Genomic DNA, 24,696 nt, shown 5'->3' on the forward strand with positions numbered 1-24,696 from the left:
TCTAATTTATTATCGGATAAATTAACCTGTAGCCCTGTGGTGCACGGGATGAGAAAGGAATGTCAGTAAATATATCTGACATCTTGTTTTCTAGGAGAATAAACTGTTATTTTATGAAGTACGTGTGTAATATTTATTAGATGAAAAGATTACGTCAAGAAAAGGTCTCTTTCATGATATGGGAACAGTATATATAGTTTAAAGTTTGAATATATTTTTCAAACAAAATTAAAGTTATTCATTAAATGATTTTATTTCCGTGCATACAAAGAAGTACGCAAATATATATACATTAACATATAAGATGTATTAGAAAGTATGAATTAAACAATTGCGATCAACGATTAAGCGTTTTGCTTTTTAAGTTCTCTTCTTTGTCTAACAGCAGCAGCCAATTTTCTTAAAACGACTTCAGTGGTTTCGAAACTTATACAAGCATCAGTAATAGAAACACCGTATTTTAAACCAGCTTTACCTTCAGGTGGGACCTTTTGGTTACCTTCATTAATATTCGATTCAATCATAACACCGATGATAGCGTTTTCACCGTTAGCAATTTGTTCACAGACAGCATCGTTAACCTTTGGTTGGTTTCTGAAATCCTTGTTAGAGTTACCATGAGAGTAATCAATCATTAAACCGTTGGAACCAGCTGGTAATTGAGCCTTAGCTTCAGCAACTGACTTAGCATCGTAGTTGGTACCCTTCTTACCACCTCTTAAGATGACGAAACAATGTTCGTTACCCTTGGTGGTAGTAATGGCGGCGACACCATGCTTGGTGACACCCATGAAATGATGGGAATGAGATGCGGCTTGACAAGCATCAACAGCAACACCTAAAGTACCATCAGTACCGTTCTTGAAACCAATTGGGAAAGATAAACCAGAAGCCAATTCTCTGTGTAATTGAGATTCGGTAGTTCTAGCACCAATGGCACCAAAAGATAAAAGATCGGCTAAGAATTGAGGAGAGATAGTATCCAACATTTCAGAACCAATTGGTAAACCAATGTTAGTCAAATTGACGAACAATTGTCTAGCAGCTTGTAAACCCTTGTTAATGTTGAAAGTGTTGTTGACATCTGGATCATTGATCAAACCTTTCCAACCGACAGTAGTTCTTGGTTTTTCTAAGTAAGCTCTCATAACAATTAACAAATCACCTTGTAATTCATCAGATAATTTCTTCAATTTCAAAGCGTATTCATTGGCAGCATCTAGATCATGAATGGAGCATGGACCAACGATGACTAGGACTCTATCATCTCTACCAGTAATAATTTCAATGGATTCTCTTCTACCTTTCTTGGCAGTTTCAATACATTTAGGAGTAGCTGGAATTTGAACTTGAAGAAGAGCTGGAGAGACTAATGGGTCGTAACCTAGAATTCTAACATCTTCAGCAGCTTCCTGTTGGGATGTACCATCGGCTTTGAACATTGGAGTTTCACTCATTGTAATTTGGTTTGTTTTATTATTATTTATACTACCAGGTAACGGTTTTTGGGTCAGCTTCTTAGCAATAATCTTATTTAACTGTGCTAATCAAAAATACAAAAGATAATAGTACGAGAATAAAGTGCGATGTAGAGTTGGAAGAAACGGACATTAAGTAGAATTGAGAATAAAAACCTGTCAATGATCAAATGCTTTTCTAATTTGTCAGGGAAGATGGTGAAGTGGTTAGAAATGGGTTGAGTCACTCACAGAATAGCGTGCAGGGACGAAGTGAAATTTTTCATTTTGGTTCTTGAGCTGCGTGAGTCTGATTCTAGGCCCGTTCTCGGCCCAGGGAGAGAGAAAGAGAGAGAGAGAAAGAGTCTTTTTGTTTGAAAAATTTTCCAGTCAAATTTTGGGGAAAAAAGGCACGTGGAAAAAACATCTTGTAGCCCGTCGGAGTTTTACATGAGAATGTGGAGAAAGAAGAGTCCTTGTGTTCTTTAAGCTTAAAGGGAATTGTTTATTATAGTCTATCACATAAGTCATTATGCCTTTAGTAGTATTCCAGAGATGGGAAGGAGCTGTACAATAAGAAGTTTATATTAAAAGTTGACTGTCTTGAAGCTCAATGAATAACTTTGAAATTAATGCTACTGGCGGTCCAGTTGCGGATGATATTCTTACTTGAGATATTCTTTCCCCTTTAATTTGGGTACCGTAGATGATACATAACACAAGTAAAACCAAAACGAGAGAGGGAAAAGGTTTAACTGGAGAAGGCATTATCTCTGTGTCTGTCTTGTCTAAAAAAATGTACCCGCTTCTCTCGAACATATAATTTCTCGGTGTTAACGTAGGAGTTACTTCACTGGAGGCTAGGCGGCTATTTTATCTACATATGGAAGCTAAAGGCCGAAGAACAGTTGTAAACATATAAGGAGAGCACCTCGGTGGCAAACAGTATACATAAAGAGAAGATCGAATAGGCGGTTCTTTGTTCAATCCGATACCTTCCTGAACCCAAATTATTTGATCTATTTTTTTGGAGCTTCTAGTTAGACCTATCTGATATAGTCGGAACTCAATCGTTACTTCACAAGGATAAAATATACTATAAAAGATGTCAATAAAGAGTTACTTGCCAAGAAAGGAGATAAGGTTAAAAGAGTTAAATAATAACGGAACAATAATCAAAAATGACACTCTTGAATGGGAATATTGCTATGATCCTACACAAAGTTATGCAAATCCAACAATTGATTCTAATAATGATACACTCAACGGATACAGATCTCAACTATTATTGGATCCAGAGTGCGAGAAAATCTTCATATCAGATTTACTGACGGAAGCTGCTTCAAATTCTTCCCTTTATGATGATCCAGAAAGTTTACATATTGAAGTACGAAATAATGATGATTCTGTTAACAGCGTTTCATTAACAGGTAAACTTCGAATTGAGATATTGAAAGGTAATAGTCCAATGATATTAAAATCTTGTCATATCTCTTTAAAATGTTATGTCAAGGAATATGGATGTTTTAATTATAAAACTACAAATAAAAAAGACAAATGGGGTAGAGTATTTCACAATACTAATGAAAAAGAAGACGAGATTGTCTATGCAAAAATAGTGAAAGAGCTCGAATCAGAAAAATATTATTCTTCAAAATTTTCTGTTAAGCAATTAAAAGTAATTGTTTTAGATAAACATGAGCGTATGGTTTTGCTATCAAAAGGAACGTACCATTTTCCCTTCACGTTTACGATAAATCCAAAAGTTTTCCCTGCAGGATGTAAAACATATTTTGGAACGACGTGTTATAGATTGGAAAATTCTTTGACATTTTTGAAAATTCGAAAGAATCAAAGGTTACAAAAGGAAGTTTTCCAATTTGATACCCAGTTTCTTACTAAAAAAATTTTAATTAAAAGAGTTTTAGCACCAAGTTGTATGTTACAGAATGAACCGATATACTCTAGTGGGAAATGGAAAGATGATTCAATAATTTACAATATGGCATTATTTTCAAAAATGATTGAGATCGGTGAACCATTCGAGTTATTTCTATCAATTTCGAAGAATACAATTAAATATAGATTGAAAAAAATTACTGTCGCTTTAATACAAAACTTATCAATTCCTAATTTTGATGGAAAGACAAAGGAAAGGTTAGAGGGAGCTTATATCAATAAGACAATTTTCAAACTTGCAGGGAAAACAATCTATAATGATGAACTAAATGAAAATGATTTTTTCCAATATACAATTCATAATTTACTTATACCTAAAAAGGAAAATTCAGCCTCATTAAGTATTAGGAAAAAATTAAGCCTTACAAATATCCATCCTTTTTATTGTGAGCCATGTTTCCATGATCCTACATTTACAAATTTAAAGAACACACATATGTTAAGTGTAAGATTAACATTACAAAATGTGTTTAGAAGTGATTCAAAAGGAAGGGAGATTTGGTTATTTTTGAAGATTCCAATCATTTTAGTAGATGATGAAATGACAAGTAGTTTAAAACTTCCGCCATATACCCCTATTACTTATATGGGAAATAGACAACAACCGAGAGATGATGGAAATTCAGTATCAACGATCATTCTTGATGGAATTGAGAGCGATGTACCAACACCACCAGCTTCTCTATTTGGCGACACCATTGATTTGGATAGGAAAAAATAGGTCCTCTTACTCCTAGCTGTTTTAACTTTCTTGTAATGGGTTCACGTAAAGAATTTACATACATGAAACTTTTTCAAATGATTTGTGGCACTGTCACAATTTATTTTTATACTACCTTTCAGTCCCAGTTGAATATCTCCCGGTAACGAATGAACAACAATTTTACGTAAGGTTAGGGAGAGCAGAAAAATATGACATTCAGAATACACATAAAACAATAAGAAAAAGGTTACGTACGGCTGTAAACACATCATGAGATGTAATAAGATTTCCTGGTACCTTAGTAATATCGAAATTGCTGCGTACGACAAAAACATCCAATCGTGTGTGAGAAAAGAATTTTCTATCAAAACATATAGCGTTAAAAACTATTTCATTAGGAAATGAAAAAATGGGTCCTTTATGGTGACTTACGTACAAGGGGAACTGGGGAAGGAATGACTCTGTTGTTCCAATAAATAAATGAGTAGCGCGCAGACTAATTCAATTCCCGTGGAAGGGAAGCGGAAATCGAAGTGAAAGTACAAAAATGTGACAAAAAAATTAAAAGAACGTGGGCTTGACACCAAAAGGGACCTTACGTTACTCTTCGTCTCACTCAGAGATAGCCGTACCACACCTCATCTTTTTTATGTCACACCGCGGAAAAATTAGACACCACCACAGATATTCAAAATTTTAAGATTTGGTAACAATAAAATTCCGATTAAAAAAAGTACACACATTTTCTAGGTAGGTAAGAAGTACCGTTGATAAATTACAAATAGATCGACAAGACCGTTTAAAATAATTCTTCTCTACAAAAACAAAGACGGATAGAAGATAAGAAATACTTTATTTCGTGAATTGCTGCTATATATTTTCTATCCTACTGCTAATTATTAAATCCCAAAACAGCCTTTCCTTTACTGTATTTTCAAAAAAGAAGTTCGGACCAATACGTAACCATGCATTCCAATTTATATGATAAGGAAAAAGGGCAAGATTGTAAACCAGTCGGACTTCCACCATTACGATCGTTACTTACTACTCTGGATTCCAGAAATCCTGGGGTCACACCTGTAACAACTTTGAATTTCAATAATCGAAAATCATTCACAAATAGTACAATATTACCGATCCCCCAAGCGTCCACACTATCGAATCCCATCAATATTACAGGTAATCAGAACAACAATGGTATAATAATAAATAATAATAATTTGCTAACTTTTAATCACCCTACAACAACAGATTCGGTCCCTGTAGCGCCTTTAACAACGTCAATGACATCAGTAGGAAATAGCCAACAGCAGTTACCTTTCAATATGAGCAGCCGAACGCATGAATTTGAACTTTATCGGTCCACAGCAGGTGCTAGCTCACCTAATAATATGTACGATCCTTTCCCTAAGTATCATAAACCAGAAATACTTCTGAAAGATCAATATGACCATAATAATAATAAGAATAATATGAACTGTGCTGTTTCTAAAGCTATTTCAACGCCGACTATAAATTCTAACCCAAAAGTTACTAAAAAGAAATTGAAAAACCATACATCCTATATGACAAAATTTCCTATAATAAATCACATGACTCATAACAATAATATCAATAACGATACTTCAACTATAACAATAAATAATGAGAAAAATTATGAAACATCAACAACTCCAAGTCCGAAGCAGCCATCACCGGAGAACAAACCAGTAAATGTGTCCAGCGATGTGGTGGAAGAATTGACCTCATTACAACATGGTAGAAGATCAAATTTACCCAAAGAAACCATAAGGATATTGAATTCATGGTTATTAAATCATTTACAAAACCCATATCCGACGTCACAAGAAAAAAGAGATTTATTAATTAAGACTGGGCTAACAAAAGTTCAACTGTCAAATTGGTTTATTAATGTTAGAAGAAGGAAAATCTTTCACGATTATTATGAAATGGCTCAGAATATGAAAAGCTCGCAAGATGACTCCGAGACAGAGACAAACAACACAAATAACTTTATTAATCAAATGAGACCTGCAACATCGAATGACGAAACTGCAGAATATGATGATCTAGATAGAAGATTTGCACATACACCAGTGACAAGAAGGAAAAATTGATCGATCGTTTAGAGGAGTTAAAGAAGTTATCTAAATGAGTTTAGTTGAGGCCGGTCTGCATTCCTATTTTACACGTTCTACTAAAAAAGAATCGTCAAAATAGCTTTTAACGAGATTTTTATTGGACTACAACAATATTGATCTTCAATTTAGTTTTATATTATTTTAGCTTCTCCATAAATATACCCCAATGTAACTCAGTCTCTGTATTAACCAATATTGAACACTTATTGTTTTCTCTTTATTGCGTTCTACGTTTGTTATTTTCTACTATGTCACATTAATGATTTTCACCCTTTTAATTATTTTGAAACCTATACCATTATATAAAATCATGATATTAAAGCCTGGATTAACATAACTTGAAAAATATTAAATTATAGAAGGAGACACTACTTTTAATTCTTAAGTTGTCATTGTTCTTCGGTTTCCCTTTCCATATAATGTCCTTCCTTTCAAATAATGATCTGAGAACTTTTAAAAGAAACCAGCAATGATTAAACTCAAGAGGATATGTATGATACCCAATTCAATGTTGAAGACAGTGGTGGTACAAATGGGTTATAATCTGAATATGAAGAAGATGAGGGTTGGCTGCTACAGAGTACCCTAGATCATTTCTTCTTTTGTAAGGAACTTTACAATATCTTATTTTTTAGCATTAGTTTCTAATTCTGCCTGCAAAATCCAACAAATTAATAAAAAACATTGTATTTAGAGGCTTAATAAAATTAAAGGAATAGAGGTAGGGGTTACTATTCTGCATTACAATGATTAATTTATAATGTGTCATTATATATAAGTATATACATCCTTCTGTGAACCTATCATTATTTTCCCGGAAAAATTGACGCGTCTTCTTGAATATCAAAATAAAGGACGAAAAAAAACGAAATCAATGGATGATGTGAATTCAAAGCTATACGCAGATGCTTTATGATTCGTTAGGATGGAGAAAAAATCTTGTAGCGTTATAGTGAGAACTAGAAAATCATACGAAGTAGATACTTGATAATTGCCTGCTTTAGAAAAAAAAAAAAAAACTTACTTTTACACAACAAAGGCACAAATGAGTACTGGGAAGAGGAAATTAAGTAATAAATCTTTGAGATTGTTACCACCTTTAGAGAAATCTGTCATACCTGGATTCTTTCAAGATCAAGAGGTATTAATTAATGATTTATCGTTACTTAATGAACTTGATAGAAAACTTGATTTAAGTTATGAATATATTAATCGTACTAATGCGGAAGGTAATGATGAAGATGAAAGTGAGAATGTGAATCGGTTAGATTTGACTCCATTGGAAAGGTTAATTGAAACAAGACATCTTTTTTTCATTGCTTTACAATTTTATTATATTAATATGGAGAGTGAGAATGGGAATAAAAAAATTGGTATTAATGAAATTTCTAAATTGTTTGGTGGATTACCATTAGATAGATTAAATAAATTTATTAATAACAAAGGTGAAACATGGGAATTTACTGATGATGAAATTGAATTTCTACAAATGATCTATGAAGAAGATGCTGAATATGAATACGGTGATGATGATCCAAACGGTAGTGGTGTAGTGATGAAAGATTTTATTGAGTTGTGTTTAGAAAGATTTAGAATGCCGGATTATATAACAACGATTTTTAAAAGAAGAATAAGGATTGCTGAAAGAAAGAATGAAGATTTGAAAAGCTCACTATTGAATGCAGCATTACAATATGGAATTGAAAAGGAGAAATTAAAAGGTAAAGAAAGTTACGAAGAATATCTTAACGGTGGTGATGATGATGACAATGAAAACATTCTTATTGGTTTAGGTATTGGTCTTGAAAACGTTCCATCTAAAATCATAATAAAATTATCGAATGATTTCCGGAATCAAATTATACATGAATTAAAAATAACTAAAGCATTCAGAATAACTAAAGTGGAAGCGAAGAAGATTGGTAGAAGAATGGGTTTAAGAGTAGCTGCAAATGGTAGAGTCATAAATATGATATGGGGTGATTCACCATTTTTTGGAGGTGATACCAATGGAGGGTTTAAGAAGTATTTCTTCGCAAGATAGTTATATCATCAAAACTTTACGAAACTAACATTCCTACATACAGTACTCTGAACTGAGAACGTACATCTAAAGAAAAAAAAATGCCCAGTACATTTTTGGGCGAACTATTCGCTAGAGAGCATGACAGAGCTCTTTGAGAATACTCTATTTTCTACGGCATTTCCGTGCATATAAATTGATGTATATCAGACCAATAGTTGTATACATGCATTAAAAAAGTGATTTTTTGGCTTGTACTCTAGGAATACTTATTCAAATACTAATGAAATATACATTTAGTATAAATATATTCTCTATAAAATGAATAATTGGTCGAAAGTGAACCCTATCAATAACAAGAAGTACATAACTGTATCTCGCTAATATTACACCATGTAGCCCGCAATTAAGTGGTGAATTACAGGTGCATTTATCCTTCCCAGAGTCTATTCAGAACTCTGTTGGTTCAAGAAGAGATAGTTCCATTTTGTTTCTAATATGTTCCTAATTCCAGTTTAGTGACTAGTGGATGCGAATGCAAAAGGAATTGGGTAGATAGAGAACGACTTCATTTCCCGTCTGTTTCTGATCTGTTTCTGCCCGCAGAGGTTTCCAATGAACAACAAATTTAACACCAATAGGGGCGGAAAAGGAGTGTGAACCACTGAACATCTTTAAAGAAAAAGGAGGGGTAACCCGGAGAGCATATTTTTTGGTCATATTTCGTTCGACCAAGCTCAATACAAAGTGACCGCATTTGTGTCCCGGATTGATGGGCAAGCTCGCTCGCTGACTGGCAATAAGATCGTTCGTTCGATTAATGAGAAATTGAATGAATATTAAGTAAGAAAAAGAAGTAGAAAAGGAAAGCAAAGTAATTATGATTATTTTTAATTTAACGTTATATATATATGTGTGCGTACGTATAGAGATATGTAGATAAAAAAATAAAGAAAACATGGGAAGATAAATATATGAGCTAGAATGAAAAAATTAGGTAAAAGACGGAACACGTTAATAATCGATAGCTTATTTTCTCCTTCTTGAAGAAGAAGAAGATGTCTTCGGAGGATATGATTGTGGTTTTAATAATTCAAAACTACACATTAATCCCGTAGTGACGCTCATTACAGCCCCCCAATTTTGAAATTCTCCACAATAATTTGGAGCTGAAAATATAGTGACTAATTTTTTCTTGGCAAAGAATTCATAACCATCTTCTACGACCATATGACCTCTAATTATTAAATCGAAATTGAAATTCTTAATAAATTCCAAGACATTTTTCTTGGAGAAAGTGAATGAAACACCACGATCATTCTTAGACCATGAATTAATCGTTGGATTTGGATCACTCCAAAGTAAATCAGTAATTAACCCTTTATCAGGGATATCAGTAGGTCTTTGAATGGATTCTATTTGTTTTAATTGAAATAAATCAGGTGATATACCACCATGAACACAAAATATTTTATCATTAATTATTGCAGCTAATGGTAATGAATTAAATGTATCCATGAATGATTTCCAAATTTTAGAGTTTTTCCTTCTTTTACATTCATCATAAAATCCATAAATCTTAGTAATATTTGGTGATTCATGATTACCTCTTAACATGAAAAAATTATTTGGATATTTAATCTTGAATGATAATAATAATAAGATTGTTTCTAATGATTGTTTACCACGATCCACATAATCACCTAAGAAAAGATAATTCGTTTGTGATGGTAATCCAGATAATTTTAAAATTCTTAACAAATCATTAAATTGACCATGAATATCTCCGACAATTTTAATTGGAGCTTGTAATTTTAAAAGAGTTGGTTGATTCATAAAGATTTCTCTTGCATGATTACAAATCAATTGAATTTCCCATGTATGGAATGGGAAATTCTGATAATCAATCTTCTTTTTGCTACTACTACTACTAATAGTGCTACTTTTCTTCTTACTGGTACTTGTAGTTGTAGTATTATTGATACCTAATTTCAATAATTTTTCAATGACATGATCTATATTTAAAGATTCTGTTGAAGAAGGGTCATGAGGATATCTTTTCAAAATGATTGACTTATCTTGTTTCTTATTTGAAGAAGAAATAGAAGAAATATTATTCTTGGTGGTGATGGCAGTCGGAGCAGATGTAGAATGATGATTATTACTGTTATATTTATTAGTACTGAGACGAACTAATGGATTTCTCTTGTTTGAAAGTAATGGTGAAGAAGAAGATAAATGGGAAGAATTTAATAATAATGAAGTCGAAAAAGAGGAGGCAGAAGATAAAGCTAAATCCATATCATTATATGAGGAAGATGAAGATGAATAATAATTATCATAAGATGAGAAGGAATCTGAAGATGAAGATGAAGTGGATGAAGAAGTTGGGATTCCTTGTGGAGTGGAAATGATATGATCATTTGATATAGCAGTAGTTGATCTTTTCTTTAAGTTTTGGATTGGCTTTGGAGCAAGAATTAGTTTCTGTTGTAATTTATCATTCTCATTATCATTATTAGTATCTTCATTTCTATGTCTATGTTTACTGTTATTCTTATCATCATTGTTTATCTTATTAGAATGAATATTGTTAATAATGTTTTTATTTATTATTGATTTTGTCGTATCGTCATGATGCGTATTATTTTGTATTTGATAGTAGGAGTAAAGCCTACTATCATCTGGTTCATTAGGTTCATTAGAGTTAAGGTCATCTGAAAGTTGTTGAGGTGAAGATTGGTTTGTATTTGAATCAGTTGAGCTTGAATTATTAAGATTTGAAATCTGAAAATTATGATTTGAATGTGACGGGCTTCTTCTTCTTCGCATAAGAGTATATTATGTGTGTATCGTCAATGAATTTGTAAGGGCGGTTGTGTATTTATTTATAAGATTAATGTTCGGGTATATTGTTTTGTTTTTCTTAATAGAATTCGTTATAGTTTGGGACTGTTTCAATTCCTGAATTTTGCCTATATGTAATCAATGAAAAAAGAAGATAGAGAAAGAGTAACTTATACTAGAGTATGCTAATTGACTGATTGAAAGTAGAATAGAGAGTCTAATGTAATAATGCACCCTTGCTTACAAAGTAACAGACCGTCGAAGAAAGGGTGTATTTCAGATATAATAACTTCCACGTAATCCCACTTTTTCGTCTCTTTCTTTCTTCCTTCGCAACTTCTTTTCTGTTTTTTTCTTTGCCTCTTTTTCCGAATGTTCGGAATTTTTGGGTTTTCGCTTTTCGGCTTGTTGAATTAGAAGAATCGGTCGTTACCCGCAGGCGGGAAACCTTTTTCATATCACGTGACTCAAAGCTATCTGTCTCTCCAAAATGTGTTTCCAGCACCTGCCTGGATTATATTTATCTCCGTCATGTGGCGGTCACGTGGTGGATACTTTACATTTTTGTGTCGTCTTGCATGTCAGCAAGTGTCTCTCACCATCTAGAATACAACTGCCAGTGATGAGACATTTATCTGTCTGGATTAGCAGGCCTCTGTTAACTTCATTTTTTATTTCTTGGGTTCCAGCTGGTCTTTATCATCACAAACTTACATATTTCATGAGTGTAACACAACACAATTCATATAAAAAGATATCATTCATTAAAAAATAGTTATATAATACATTGGTCTGTCTAAATTTTATTGAAATTTCCCTCTTTTCGTCACCTATATCACATCATATGCAGGTACACCCTGGAAGTACCCAATTAATATTATTTTGAATTCATTCAATTCATTATTATTAGATGCCTGAGAAGAAGTGTAACCACGTATATCGTTTTGTATTGTACATATAATTGACTGCTGATGGGAAATAAAACTGTTATGAGGAACAGAAATTGCATTTCTCCTTCCCCTCCCACTATTTCTACTAAAAGCAGGGTATATGTGAGAGGGGATAGGAGAAAACGAAATAAAATTAATAGAACTGTTAGTATCGAGTGAACTAACTGTAATTTCAGATTCAACTAGTGTTGAGGTTGCGGAAACACAAGTGGTGGTACTTGCAGGAGTTGATTCGATGAAATCTTCTCCAATATTTGGTAGTTCCCATGTAATGGGAACGCTAGAATAATCCGTTGTGTTATTCATCATAGAACGTGGGAAAATATTATCATTGGTACCATTGGTATAATTCACATCGAGAGTCATTTTTTGGAAAAATAGCAAAGAATATTAGTTTTATTATCTAAATATGGTTTCTTCTTTTTTATTTGTTATTGTACCAAACAATACAAGAAAAATGAAGAAGGCAGAAAAAGAGAAGAGAAAAATATAAAAATGTCTAAGAATGAAATACTCCCTGCCCTTATGTATCTCGTTTTCTCCCGGAATTATAATTATCTACTTAATGGATTTCAAGAAACATTTCATATTTGAGAATTTTTACAAAAGAGAAAAAGCGAAATGTAAGGATTAATCGTTGATGTTGAGGTTTTTGGTACCGTTCCAAAGTTGTTGTCTATTTAAAGAATGCATTGTCTCTTGGAAGAAAACGGTATCGCAACCCATTAAAAGACTTTTCCAGAAACCGCCACAAGGAAAATTAGATTCTAGACTCTGGTTACTTGATTAAGGAAAAGATGCCCTAGATTACAGCAGGACCATCAATTACGTAAAAACTGGTCTTTATGTCTTCTCTAACCCTATCCTAGCTATTCATGAAAGATACATGTAGCCCAAAGATTCTGGTGAAACCTTCTTTTTGTGGCAGGTTTTAGACAATACTTCCACAATGGTGGTATTTTGAGATTTTGAGAAAGTTTTACGTGCTTTGCACTGAGTATTAAAGAAAGAAATTTGAGGTTTCCGCCCAACCGGAGCGGCGCTTCATGCCTGGCCGGAGTTTTGGGGCGGTGGTGGCGTTTTAAACTATGGAGTCCCTTCCCCGCCCCACGAAAAGTGACACGAATTCTTTACATTAGGCGTATGTTTCTTTTCTTCACATATACAGTAGTCTTCCCTGTAAAACCCAACAAATAGTTTCCCTTGGTTTCAAAGAAACTGGGTCAATCCTTACATTTTGTTTTTACGATTGTACAATACTAAGTTAAATGAAGAAAAATATCAATGAAATAAATAGGGTAACAAAATTTAGAAAACGGTACAAACGGGTTAAAATTTTTTAAGGTATATAAATGCATGAGATATCCGACTTTTAAACATTCCTTCTTTCTTTCTTTCTTTCTATTTTTTTTTTTATCATTTCACAATTCTCACATATATATTGCGTTTCTTGCTAAATAATATTATAATAACACAATATAATATTGACATACACCCCTTTTCATTTTTTGTTATTTCAATATGCTATTCAATAATAATAATAGTAATATCATTCCACGTTCTATTTTGAATAATAACACTATTGATTATTCAAACGTGCCCATTACATGGGAACAACCTAATCGAGCCACTTTTATTAATTCTGCACTCTCTAGTGCAACCACCTGTGTGTCTGATACAGGCTCATTAGACTTTTCTAACTTCATTAATGATTCTACTTCCAATCCACGATCTCCAGTCTTTTCTATTTCTAGCAGTACGCCCTTTAGCAATTATGGGATATTAAGAAGAAGAAACGCGATTTCTATTGCTCGTGGTGCAATAAATCCGTATCGTGAATCAATTACTGCCATTTTACCAAATAATGTAGAAGATGACTATGTCTCTTCTGCTAAAGAAGAGGCTGAAGAACTAGGTATATCATTCATTGGATATTTTCAAGGTGTACCTTACTATGGTATACTTTGAAAAATCAATGGAGGTGTATGGGGGTTGGGCTCTACTGACCGAAGATAATAAAGGAACGAATTTTCTTTTAATGCCTTATTTCAAAAAAAAGTGCCACAAAAGGGAAACTGTGGGAAACTGTTCAAATTCTCCATGGTAATTTTGCAATAATGGTAATTCTGGAAGATAAGACGATGGACTTCCTAAATAATATTAAGTATTTTTATAGGGTATAGATACAGCATGAATAAACATTCTTTTTCTTTTGGGTTTCCTTAGATTTCAACGTCGATGATCACGGTGCACTTTATAACTGAATGGGTAGCTAACATGCTTACACTAAGTCTTTTTTGAAAAGAGGTGCAATGGAAAAAAATAAAACATGATAGAATATTATTTTGTAAGTGATAATTATATCTATATAATATAGTGTGGGTATTAATATACATTGTATACTTTTAAAGTTTGTTTCCTTTCTTTGATTAATTTTCCTTTCACCTCTCACATGAACCAGCCAGGAGGGGAAACGATACGCTTCCAATTCGTTGATGTTGGATTTTTTGGTTGCCGTTTCAATGTCGTTGTCTAAGTAACAAATGCAGGCTTGTTCAAACGTACATATGTGTGACGTCTTTTTTTCTCTTTATTTATATATATATATAAGGGAAACTATGAGGAAACCGTTCGAAACTCAAGCTTCGACGTACCGACAGTAAAAGCTTTCCAGAAGACTGCATAATACCGATTCTGTATGTATTCATTATCCTCTATGTATGAAAACTACATATTTTTAATTAATCTCTTTGGGGTTATTGCCTAATTTTAATACTGTTCATGAAAAGAAGAACACCTCTAAAATCTAGCCCGTGTGCCAGTTAGTTATATTAGGAACTACATTGAAATATAGTGTCACATACATTAATAATATTGATGTTCCATTAAATTAAGATATTTCATTTTTTATTACTTCTTTTTTATTTTAGAATATATCATTATGAAAAGGAATTTAAATAGTCCTTCGTGGATAAGATGGATGTACCACCCAGTATTATTCTAATCTTACCTTTCATTGTATCATTAAACTGATGAACAAAGCGAGCTTCTTCAAAAGTCGTACCGCCGACAACAAATACAACAACATCCTGTACAGGTTGATTATTTTTCTTGTTCCTGGCAACATTACCGGAACGTGTAGTTAATGTCTTATATCTTGTTTCAGAAAGTTGACCCATTGATAAATCACTCAATAAGTGCGATAGTTCTGGTATGTGTTGTAAATAAACATTATCTTCATTTGTATTGTTTGTATTGCCTGCATTGCGGTTACGATTCTTTTGCATATTTTTCGCTGATTCCATCTTACTGTTAAATTTCTTTAGAATATCACTTAACAAATCATGCGTCATAGTTGTGTCCTTGGAGTTGTTATTACTAACATTAGTAATATCACCATTTATATCATTTGATTGTTCCATTTCATTTTCTCTTTTATTAACAAAGTTTATTTGCTTTCTAAAATTCTCAAAAATCGATAATTCATCCAAGCTTATACCTTGAGTTTTCAATTTATTAATTATCGCATTTATTCTTGGTTCGTTACTTCCATCATGACAATATCTCAAATAATATATACAACAAAGTTTAACTTTATAGAAAAAATCAATATCAGGATTAATTAGAATTTTTTCAGTTAATTTTTTATAATCTTCATCGTCATCTTTAAAGACACTTAAATTTTGTTCAATTTCACTGATATCCCAAATATCCTTAATTTTCAATTGTCTATCTAATTCACTAATAATTGCCATATGTTTAGAAACATTACCTGAAATTTTCTTAAATTCTGGGAATTTTTCAATAAATTGTTTAATATCATCAATGGTCTCAATCTTACTATTAGATTTCGTAATCTTCTTATAGTCATTAACATATATTTTAATCTTATCACCTAACTCACCAAAATTTAAATACATTGAATCATGATAAAATGGATCTTGCTTACTAGTTAATGTAACTTTCAAAAGTTCTTTGTCAATATTTGGAACACTAGAAAGATCAACGATATTCCTTTTAATGCCGATATATTCATTAATCATTGATCTATAAGTCCACGGTTGTAATAATGCAGTCATGGGATCCATCTTTCTATCCAAAATCAACAATATTGGTGGTACATCCATCTTAGGGAAATCAAATAAATTCTTGTCATTTTTATTAATTTCATTATTTATTTCATGAGCTAATTTAGAACAAAGTTTACTATGCGAATCAAATTTAATTTCTGGTCTTAATTTTAACGATAATAATACTGATATTAAACTATTGGAGCAATTTTTTAAAGAAGTTGGATCCCAAATACTCAAATCATCACCTCTAAATAATTTCCTATTATCATGAAATGATGATCCCAAAGTCATTTCAAAAGAAAATAAATCCTCATTTAATATCTGATAATCTTGGAAAATTTCTTCTACTTTAACAACAACTTCTAAATTATCAGCTTCAGCTAACCTTTCTAATTGTGATTTACTAATTAAATTATTAAAGAAGACATGATATTCCCCATATTTAGGATTATTCAATTCATCAATTAAACATTGAATACTTTCTTCAACAGGTTTGATATAGACCAAACATTTTAAATGTCTCATAACATCACGATTCTTATTTTCTATCGTGTCAATAAGGAAGATTTCGTTCTTTAATAACTCACTTTGTGTAGCGCACATGGAAATAGTAGAGATAGTATCTTTATCCAACAATAGCGCCTTAATTCTACTACTAGTATTACCATACATTGCTCCTGCACCAATCATAGGTGAAGTCATGGTTGTTGTTAACCCTTCATGGCTTGGTTTAATGGTAGAGTTCACTATTCGTTTGATATAAACGTCTGCCACGTCAAATAAGTTCATCTTTATTTGGTAAATTAGAATCCTGAGGTAATTATAATGTTTTTAAAAATGTAACACACCAGCTATATCCTTCCTGGCTGTTCCTTCCTTGATCACGTAAGTTAATATATAACATACGTATCAAGCAGAAGCACCAGCACGTTAGTTTATATATCGCGATGTCAACGATAAATATTATATAGACAGTTAACTCGAATACAACTTTTAAGGCTATATATGATAAGGAATCAAAAGAAGAAGGAAACATAAAGCAGAAAGGCTTATCTGACAGGATTTTGTCGACCACCATACCAAATTACCAGCTATATATCAACATATAAAAAATAATGGGGCAAAGGGGTAGAACACATGGACGGGGTGAACCGCCTGTAGCATCGGCCATCGATCAGCAGCAGCAGCCATTATCACAACAACAGCAGCAGCAGCAGCAGCTACAGCTGATGAGTAATAAGCAAATAAGGCAGTTCACAACTAGATCAAGAGCTAAAAGTACAGCAAGTTTTAAAGGGTTGAGAAGAATGCTTGCTCATGATGGTGGCGGGCAAGGATCTAATTTGCAATATGATGAACGACATGCTCCAATAAAATGTAAAAGCTCTGATTCCATCTCAAGAAAACGTGTGATTAGTGGATTAAATATGACTGCTTTATCTAGAGTGAAATCTAATCCAAATTCTATCGGCGCAGCCGGAATTATTAGCCCTAGAGATAAAGTGAAACAATATTATAATCAGCATCATCATTATCTGAATCATCATTCTCATCCACGTCAGGTAATCCATTTGAGAAGTAAGAGTTCTCATTCTGTGTTGAATTTAGAAGATGTTGTTGAGCAATATACGAAGAATAAAGAGGAAATGGATAGGAAGAAAAATGCGGATGGAAAAGATAGGAACGATGACAAAGACTATGATGATTACGAAGAAGATGATGAGCTTAAAGAATATGATGGTATTGGTGAAGAAGAAGAAGAAGAAGAAGAAGAAGAAGAAGGTGGAACTCAACCGGAAACTATGAATAATCTAAGTCCGGATGATAAAGTAGATCATATCACTCTCTCTTCTCAAGAGGAAACTTTGAGTTCCAGTAATTCAACACATATCGGTAATGTCCAAACAAGTGAACTAAATGGGGATGATAGAGGTGAAATACAGAAGCCATGTGATATACAAACAGCGTTAGTAGCACATCATGATAAAGGTAAGGTTGCTGTTGTTGCTGCCCCTGAAGAGGTAGAAGAAGAAGATCGTATTGATATTCCTACTTTAGATAATGTAGAGACAAGCAATGTCAATGAAGAGCATGCCTCATTACATTCCCTGACAAGACAAGGATCAAAATTCACAGCCAGCAAATCCAATGATACCAAACCCTCAAATACTGATGATGCTTCTGCCACTAATGCAACCAATAAGAGTGCAAACGTTCCGAGTATATCCAAGGCAATTAATGGCACACAAAAACAACGACAACATGCCACGCAAGAGAAGCAACTAGACTATCATCCAGAACATGAGGCAAACACAATGGCGGAACATTATATTCCAACAATGATTTTATCTCAATCGACAGGGATGGAAAGGACATTCCAAGAACCTGCGTCAATTCAAAATTCCCTGGCAAATGAGTTAAAGAGGCCAGGAAGAAATACAAATATAGAGCAACAACATATTGTACCATTACAGTCACAAGAACTACCGGATCAAGCATTTGCTCAACAGCCTCTACTACCAAATACTGATAGAGTGCCCACTGCCACCAACAAAAACATTAATAATCAAAATTTACGTCTCAAGCATTCTGACATAGGAACTTTATCAACGGAGAATAAGGCAGATACCAGAACGTCACATTCACGTCATAATTCTACAAATCAACATGCATTTTCTACTTCAATTCCAAGTCTAACAAGTAATTTGCAAAATGCTCTTCAACAACAGCCTCAGGGGAGTTATCATAAGACTTCAAGGATACCTAGTAATATTTTAGATGCAACAAATAATAACAGTAATACTAATATTCGTTATCATTCGGCATTGAGGAACGAAAATATCAATACCATTAATAACATAGATAGGAAAAAAAGTAAATTAAAAGAAAACGGCACTAGTAATTATCATATTAATAATAATTATACTACTAATACTACTACTACTAATAATAATAATAATACAAAGTCAGATTTATCCGCCTCATTAAATAGAAAGACTTCTAGCTCAGTTCTGAAAACTAATAATTTCCAAGCATTTTTAAAATCGGATGATAATGATGATGATGATTCCAGAACTCAAAGGAAATTATGGTTACAAAGAGAAAGCTCAATAATGGATTTAAATTTACAGAATGATAACAATAATCCAGATTCAATCTTTATGGCAAGTAATATTGAAGTGAAAAGAGAATTCGAAAGAATTACGCATGAATATATTAATGTTAAAAGATTTTCAAATCCATTAAATGAAGCGTTAGCGAAGTTAGAATCTTTGGAAAAACCGACTAAGCTAACGAGAGGTTCCTCATCCAGCCCCGCAGCTACTACTAATAACAATAATCCTTCTACCAACAATAGCGGTACTAAAGACCGAGATATACAATCAAGTTCATTATTATCAAGCTATCTAAACCCATCGAAGAAACCAACTGCTGATGGCTTCCTACCAGGCGAAATACGAACTTCAAAATTACAAAGGATATTATCATCTATTTGGAGAGAGGAAAGCATTTCATTCAATAGAGATATTAATCCGCTAAACAAATCTGCAAGCCATAGTAATAGTAATGGTAATAATATTAATAATATGAAGCAATCACATACTAATGTTAATGGTTACTATTCATCTCAAAACCACAGCGGTAGTAATAATACTTTGAGGCATTCATCCATAAGGAGTGTTATGGGGACATCTGCTACAAATATGAATCAACCATTGTATCAACACCAACGTGTGGTCAATTCTTTGCAGCCGACCACAAGAGCAGTAAATAGGCGTATGGAAAATGTTGTTCATCACCAGCAACAGAGGTAAAAACCGTGAAAGTCACATTTGATAGATAAGAACCTACATATACCGTATACAAAAAAATAAATAGATACTTCGATACATAGATAGGCTGTCTTTGGTAAAAGATCTTTTATAAGCTCAGTCGTTTCACTTGACCAAAATTACTTTTAATGGGCGGCAACATCTCGAAAATTTTTCAGTCTTCTCGAAAACACAACATAAAGTATTAGAGGAATACATAGTCATCGATTATTGAAGCATGTTGATCCAGATAAAGTTACTTATATACCGTATTTGAGGAACTGTGCATTCCATACATAGGTACATCCATTTTACAAACTCAATTGACAAATGGCAGAAACATGCATGAAGGAATTGTCTCATTATGGCCCTTCATTATGTGTCAAATTTTATAAAAATTACGTCGTATCAGGCTATGGTCCATTCATCCAAATTTATGACTACCATGATAATGGCAAATTGATACATAAATCCAAAATGTTCCGTAAGAATAAGATACATGGATTAAGTGTTTCGTCTGAAGGTAAATTATTGGTTTTCGGTTCAAGATCTGTTTCTGTTGTGGATCTAGATGATGATTTGATTAATAATGATGAAAATGTAGATGCAATTCGGTTTGAGAAATTAAACTCCGAATGGATCATCAATGGTGAGTTTAGTGCTAATGGTAAATTTATTTACCTTTTAACAAGTTACAATAAGGTTCTTATTTGTGATTTGATTGGTAATGTTGTCTCAGAGAAAGTACTGCCAGGCGAACGTTCAATCTTATATTCTGGTTCTATTAAGGTTCTATCCAATGATAAGGTTTTGATTAATGCCGGTACTGTCATGGGTGGTGTCTTAATATGGGACTTGTCTACTGAAAGTAAAATTCATAATTTATTAGGTCATGAAGGTTCAATTTTTCATGTCACTGTAAGTGATAATGGAGAACTTGTTGCAAGTTGTTCAGATGATCGATCGATAAGAATTTGGGATATAAAACTGGGTAAGGAATTATGTATCGGTTGGGGTCATACTGCAAGAATTTGGAATCTAAAATTCTTCTCAAATGGTACCAAATTAGTTAGTGTTTCAGAAGATTCAACATGCCGTATTTGGGATCTTAGAAGTAACAACAACGAGACCTTTGAGTTGAGATTATCACAAGTACATGAAGCTCATTTGATTAAAAACGTCTGGGGTGTCGATATTCAAGAAGAGGAAAACCTTGCCGTTACATCAGGTAATGATGGGAGAATCAAATTAATCGATATCAAAGATTACGGAGATCCATCAAATGAAATTTCATTCAGTATGGATGATATCTCTGAAAAATCTGTGATAAAATTCAATAAAGAGGAAATTATTAAAGGTTTCCATCAATTTAAATTCGGACTTATTGCCATAACTTCATTAGGAAAAATCATCAAATTTGATTTTGAAACAGAAGTTTGGCAACTAATAAGTGTGTACGACAAGTTCGTCTCATATTCATCCACTAACGCCATAGTAAAACATAATATCATTATATTTTCTAATAATAAATGTGATCTCTTATTATTGAAATTCTCCTCAGATGGACATGATATAACGGTCAAACAAGAATTGCACTTAGATGAGTTGAGCAAGACAAATAATTGTTTAGTCGAGGAATTCAACGAAGAATCATTGTTAGTATGTTTAGAATCCCCAAACCCCCGTGATAAATTCATTTGTTTACAAATAAATAACGAAACTTTAACCATAGTAGAAAAATACTCGTTCACTAAACCAGAAAATTTTGTATCATCATGTTTAGAAGTTTTCCAACATTACATTTTGGTTGGATCCCGTTTTGCAACTATTGCCATTTTTGATAAAAGAAATGTAGATAAATCAGCCTACATTATAAAGAGATTAAATCACGGTGATACTACTACAAATATAGCATACGTAGAATGCAATGAACATCAGTCACATTTATTCTCTGTCACAAACAGGGATGGTTACTATAATTTTATTAGTATTAATTTCCCATCTGATTGCAACGGTTCAATAACTTACAAGGTGATTCATTCTAATAAGATAATGAAGGGGTTCCTAGAAGGTGCATTTTTCAACGATAAGGGAGAATATATAACGTACGGGTTTAAGTCAAGCTTATTTTATATTTATAATGAAACTCATTGTTATGAAATTGCAAGTCAAGTCTGTGGTGGTGCACATCGCCAATGGAAATTGTTTCCTTGTGATAGCGACGAAGAAGAAGAAACTCAATTCACATTAATTTATATCAAAGCTTCAAGGTTACACTTGAAAAGAATAAACAAATTGTCTGTACCTGAAACTTTAGAAAGTGGCCTTCATGGAAGGGAAATTAGAGATGTTACAATCTTGAAAGAAAAATCCTATAACGATGAATATATTTTTTGTACCGGTTCGGAAGATACAACTCTTAAATTGGGTCAATTCAATACGGTTACTGGTAAGGTGACTAATCATTGGACTGAAAGGAAACATGTCTCTGGTTTACAACGTTGTAAATTTATTAGTGAAAAGTTAATGATCTCATCATCTGCCAGAGAAGAATTATTACTTTGGGAAATTAATGATGAATTCCAATCAGGTCCTTATATTACTATACGACAAACTTTACCTACTTCAAGTGATAATCCTGATTTAAGAATAATGGATTTCGATACTATATTTTTAACAAACGGATTGGATTTTATTGTCTCTACAGTTTATTCCGATTCCGGTGTCAAGATATGGTATTATGATCATGCAAAGAATATTTTCAAGTTGTTAATAGAAGGGCGTTACTCCACAGTTTGTATCTTGAACACATCTTTAGAGATATTCCGTAATCAAGTATGGCTATTTATTGCCACTACAGATGGGCAATTGATTACATATAATATTACTGATTATATTCCATTTGCTGTTTCCAAAGAAGAAAAGAGTCGTTTAGTAGCTCAATCTGTAATGAATGAGGAAATAATTGGCTTACCGTTACCAATTGGAACAATGGTCGTTCACCAATCAGGAATAAAGACAATGAATATTTTCCAAGATGACAATAATCTGAAAATTTACACGGGAGGTGATGATAATGCTATTGGAATAATTGTATTTAAATACGATCAAACGAAGGGAACGATTGAAGGAAACATAACTTCTTTTGAGAAAAATGCAGGTTCATCTACTATAACATCTTGTGTCGTTTTTAACCATGGAAAGAACTTATTAAGTACATCAGTGGATCAAATTGTGAGGATATGGACGGTTGAGGATGATATCTTACGGTTGTCTGAACAAAAATATACTACCTGTGCAGATACAGGCGCTGCCGATATTGTTACTGATAAGAATGACTCCAATAAGCTATTGATTGGTGGCGTTGGCTTATCCATTTGGGAATCATAATCACTTATCTTGTGCAACCACATTGCATTGGAATACATATTATATGTCTTGGCTGGCGTCGTACCTTTGGACATTGACAAAAAGAACTAGATATAATGAATGGTACATGTGTGAAGTTTTGCTTTTTATTGATTATAGATTATATACAAGGTGTATAGAAGAATGTTAAATTTTAGAATATTGAAGAACGCTTTCAATATTTCCCATTATCCTTGGCGTTGTTTGTGTTTGGGATTGGATTTACAATAAATATATACTCTTCCCTTACGTCTAACGACATAACAATGTGCACAGAACTTCTTAACAGATGTCCTTACTTTGAACCCTCTGTTAGAGATAAGGAGAGACACTTTAGATGTGAATTCATCCTTCTGTAATAGCATCGGACTTCTTGTTAGGGATGTTGACCAGTTCCGAATAAAGAGAGGTGACGACGATAATCTGTTTACTTTGAAAAGCGCTTGAAGAGGTCTTGAAATGGTGGACATCATTATAATGGTCTTGTATCTTTGGGTATGCAGGTACTATGCAATTAGTTTCCCGATTATCCTCTTACCTTTATTGCTCTTTGTTTCTATCTACGAGTTTTGGCTCTTCATTCAGTTTATACTCTGTATTTTGAGTCCCCTTCGAGCTTATTATACAAAATCCGTAAAATTTTTGAAACTATTTTCATTTCATCGTCGATTAGTTCTTTGGAACACGTCGACAAGACAATAAAAAAAGAAGAACCTAGCAAGGGAAAAGAGTGATACTTTGAATCATCCATCAGTGTTACTATTACTGCTTTACTACCACTGCTCTTTCATGGTACTACAGACTCGTATTTATCATATATCATCCGCTAACTGTTCATTTTAGAACCAAGCTTCCGTGAATTATCTACATTTTTGAGAAACAACCGCCTATTCCACTTTATAAGAAATCATCAAATTGTTTTCCTAAAAAGTCAGCTGCAACATAATTAACTACATCTTTTTTTCCTAAAGACACTTCTTTCGATTCTTTGATTCTTTGATTCATTAATTTAAATTTTATTTTTTTTCATTCACTTCAATTCACCCATTCTTTTTTTCTCTTTTAAAATCATCAAATTTTAAAATCTTCAATTCTAAAGGACAATCAACTACATTATATTATATCATATTTTTTACTTTTCAATTTTTTTTATTCTTTATTCATATCAACACAATTTTCGACAGCTTTTCGTCCATCAAAATTCCTCTTTCATATTTTTGATTCCAATTTCATTTTGCATACTGGTAACATTAGCAAAACTACCTAATACTGCATTTAAACTCAGCAAATCAAAAACAAAACAATACTAAAAAACTAACCACA

General features: G+C 32.9%; 11 protein-coding genes across 11 annotated transcripts; 6 read left to right on the forward strand and 5 right to left on the reverse strand.

Annotated features, from left to right (window-relative positions):
• Nucleotides 1-344: 344 nt before the first annotated feature.
• ARO4 (3-deoxy-7-phosphoheptulonate synthase ARO4) lies at nucleotides 345-1,457 on the reverse strand (the record flags this gene model as incomplete). Its single annotated transcript, XM_003670728.1, has 1 exon — nucleotides 345-1,457. The coding sequence occupies one exon, from the start codon at nucleotides 1,455-1,457 to the stop codon at nucleotides 345-347; it is 1,113 nt and encodes a 370-aa protein (XP_003670776.1).
• A 1,105-nt stretch (nucleotides 1,458-2,562) lies between these two features.
• SPO23 (Spo23p) lies at nucleotides 2,563-4,137 on the forward strand (the record flags this gene model as incomplete). The annotated part of the gene is made up of 1 exon (XM_003670729.1): nucleotides 2,563-4,137. One exon carries the CDS (start codon nucleotides 2,563-2,565, stop codon nucleotides 4,135-4,137), a length of 1,575 nt encoding a protein of 524 aa, XP_003670777.1.
• A 947-nt stretch (nucleotides 4,138-5,084) lies between these two features.
• On the forward strand, nucleotides 5,085-6,236 carry CUP9 (Cup9p; the record flags this gene model as incomplete). Its single annotated transcript, XM_003670730.1, has 1 exon — nucleotides 5,085-6,236. One exon carries the CDS (start codon nucleotides 5,085-5,087, stop codon nucleotides 6,234-6,236), a length of 1,152 nt encoding a protein of 383 aa, XP_003670778.1.
• Nucleotides 6,237-7,305: 1,069 nt separating this feature from the next.
• NDAI0F02180 (uncharacterized protein) lies at nucleotides 7,306-8,304 on the forward strand (the record flags this gene model as incomplete). The annotated part of the gene is made up of 1 exon (XM_003670731.1): nucleotides 7,306-8,304. One exon carries the CDS (start codon nucleotides 7,306-7,308, stop codon nucleotides 8,302-8,304), a length of 999 nt encoding a protein of 332 aa, XP_003670779.1.
• A 1,008-nt stretch (nucleotides 8,305-9,312) lies between these two features.
• Nucleotides 9,313-11,115, reverse strand: PPQ1 (protein-serine/threonine phosphatase; the record flags this gene model as incomplete). Its single annotated transcript, XM_003670732.1, has 1 exon — nucleotides 9,313-11,115. One exon carries the CDS (start codon nucleotides 11,113-11,115, stop codon nucleotides 9,313-9,315), a length of 1,803 nt encoding a protein of 600 aa, XP_003670780.1.
• An 845-nt stretch (nucleotides 11,116-11,960) lies between these two features.
• NDAI0F02200 (uncharacterized protein) lies at nucleotides 11,961-12,446 on the reverse strand (the record flags this gene model as incomplete). Its single annotated transcript, XM_003670733.1, has 1 exon — nucleotides 11,961-12,446. The coding sequence occupies one exon, from the start codon at nucleotides 12,444-12,446 to the stop codon at nucleotides 11,961-11,963; it is 486 nt and encodes a 161-aa protein (XP_003670781.1).
• Nucleotides 12,447-13,601: 1,155 nt separating this feature from the next.
• Nucleotides 13,602-14,048, forward strand: NDAI0F02210 (uncharacterized protein; the record flags this gene model as incomplete). Its single annotated transcript, XM_003670734.1, has 1 exon — nucleotides 13,602-14,048. One exon carries the CDS (start codon nucleotides 13,602-13,604, stop codon nucleotides 14,046-14,048), a length of 447 nt encoding a protein of 148 aa, XP_003670782.1.
• A 971-nt stretch (nucleotides 14,049-15,019) lies between these two features.
• On the reverse strand, nucleotides 15,020-16,942 carry VPS45 (Vps45p; the record flags this gene model as incomplete). The annotated part of the gene is made up of 1 exon (XM_003670735.1): nucleotides 15,020-16,942. The coding sequence occupies one exon, from the start codon at nucleotides 16,940-16,942 to the stop codon at nucleotides 15,020-15,022; it is 1,923 nt and encodes a 640-aa protein (XP_003670783.1).
• Nucleotides 16,943-17,268: 326 nt separating this feature from the next.
• TCO89 (Tco89p) lies at nucleotides 17,269-19,968 on the forward strand (the record flags this gene model as incomplete). The annotated part of the gene is made up of 1 exon (XM_003670736.1): nucleotides 17,269-19,968. One exon carries the CDS (start codon nucleotides 17,269-17,271, stop codon nucleotides 19,966-19,968), a length of 2,700 nt encoding a protein of 899 aa, XP_003670784.1.
• A 327-nt stretch (nucleotides 19,969-20,295) lies between these two features.
• Nucleotides 20,296-23,355, forward strand: RTT10 (tRNA (34-2'-O)-methyltransferase regulator RTT10; the record flags this gene model as incomplete). The annotated part of the gene is made up of 1 exon (XM_003670737.1): nucleotides 20,296-23,355. One exon carries the CDS (start codon nucleotides 20,296-20,298, stop codon nucleotides 23,353-23,355), a length of 3,060 nt encoding a protein of 1,019 aa, XP_003670785.1.
• Nucleotides 23,356-23,561: 206 nt separating this feature from the next.
• On the reverse strand, nucleotides 23,562-23,846 carry RTC6 (mitochondrial 54S ribosomal protein bL36m; the record flags this gene model as incomplete). The annotated part of the gene is made up of 1 exon (XM_003670738.1): nucleotides 23,562-23,846. One exon carries the CDS (start codon nucleotides 23,844-23,846, stop codon nucleotides 23,562-23,564), a length of 285 nt encoding a protein of 94 aa, XP_003670786.1.
• Nucleotides 23,847-24,696: the final 850 nt, after the last annotated feature.

This window comes from Naumovozyma dairenensis, chromosome 6 (assembly GCF_000227115.2).
Source record: "Naumovozyma dairenensis CBS 421 chromosome 6, complete genome".
Classification (NCBI taxonomy): Eukaryota; Fungi; Ascomycota; class Saccharomycetes; order Saccharomycetales; family Saccharomycetaceae; genus Naumovozyma; species Naumovozyma dairenensis.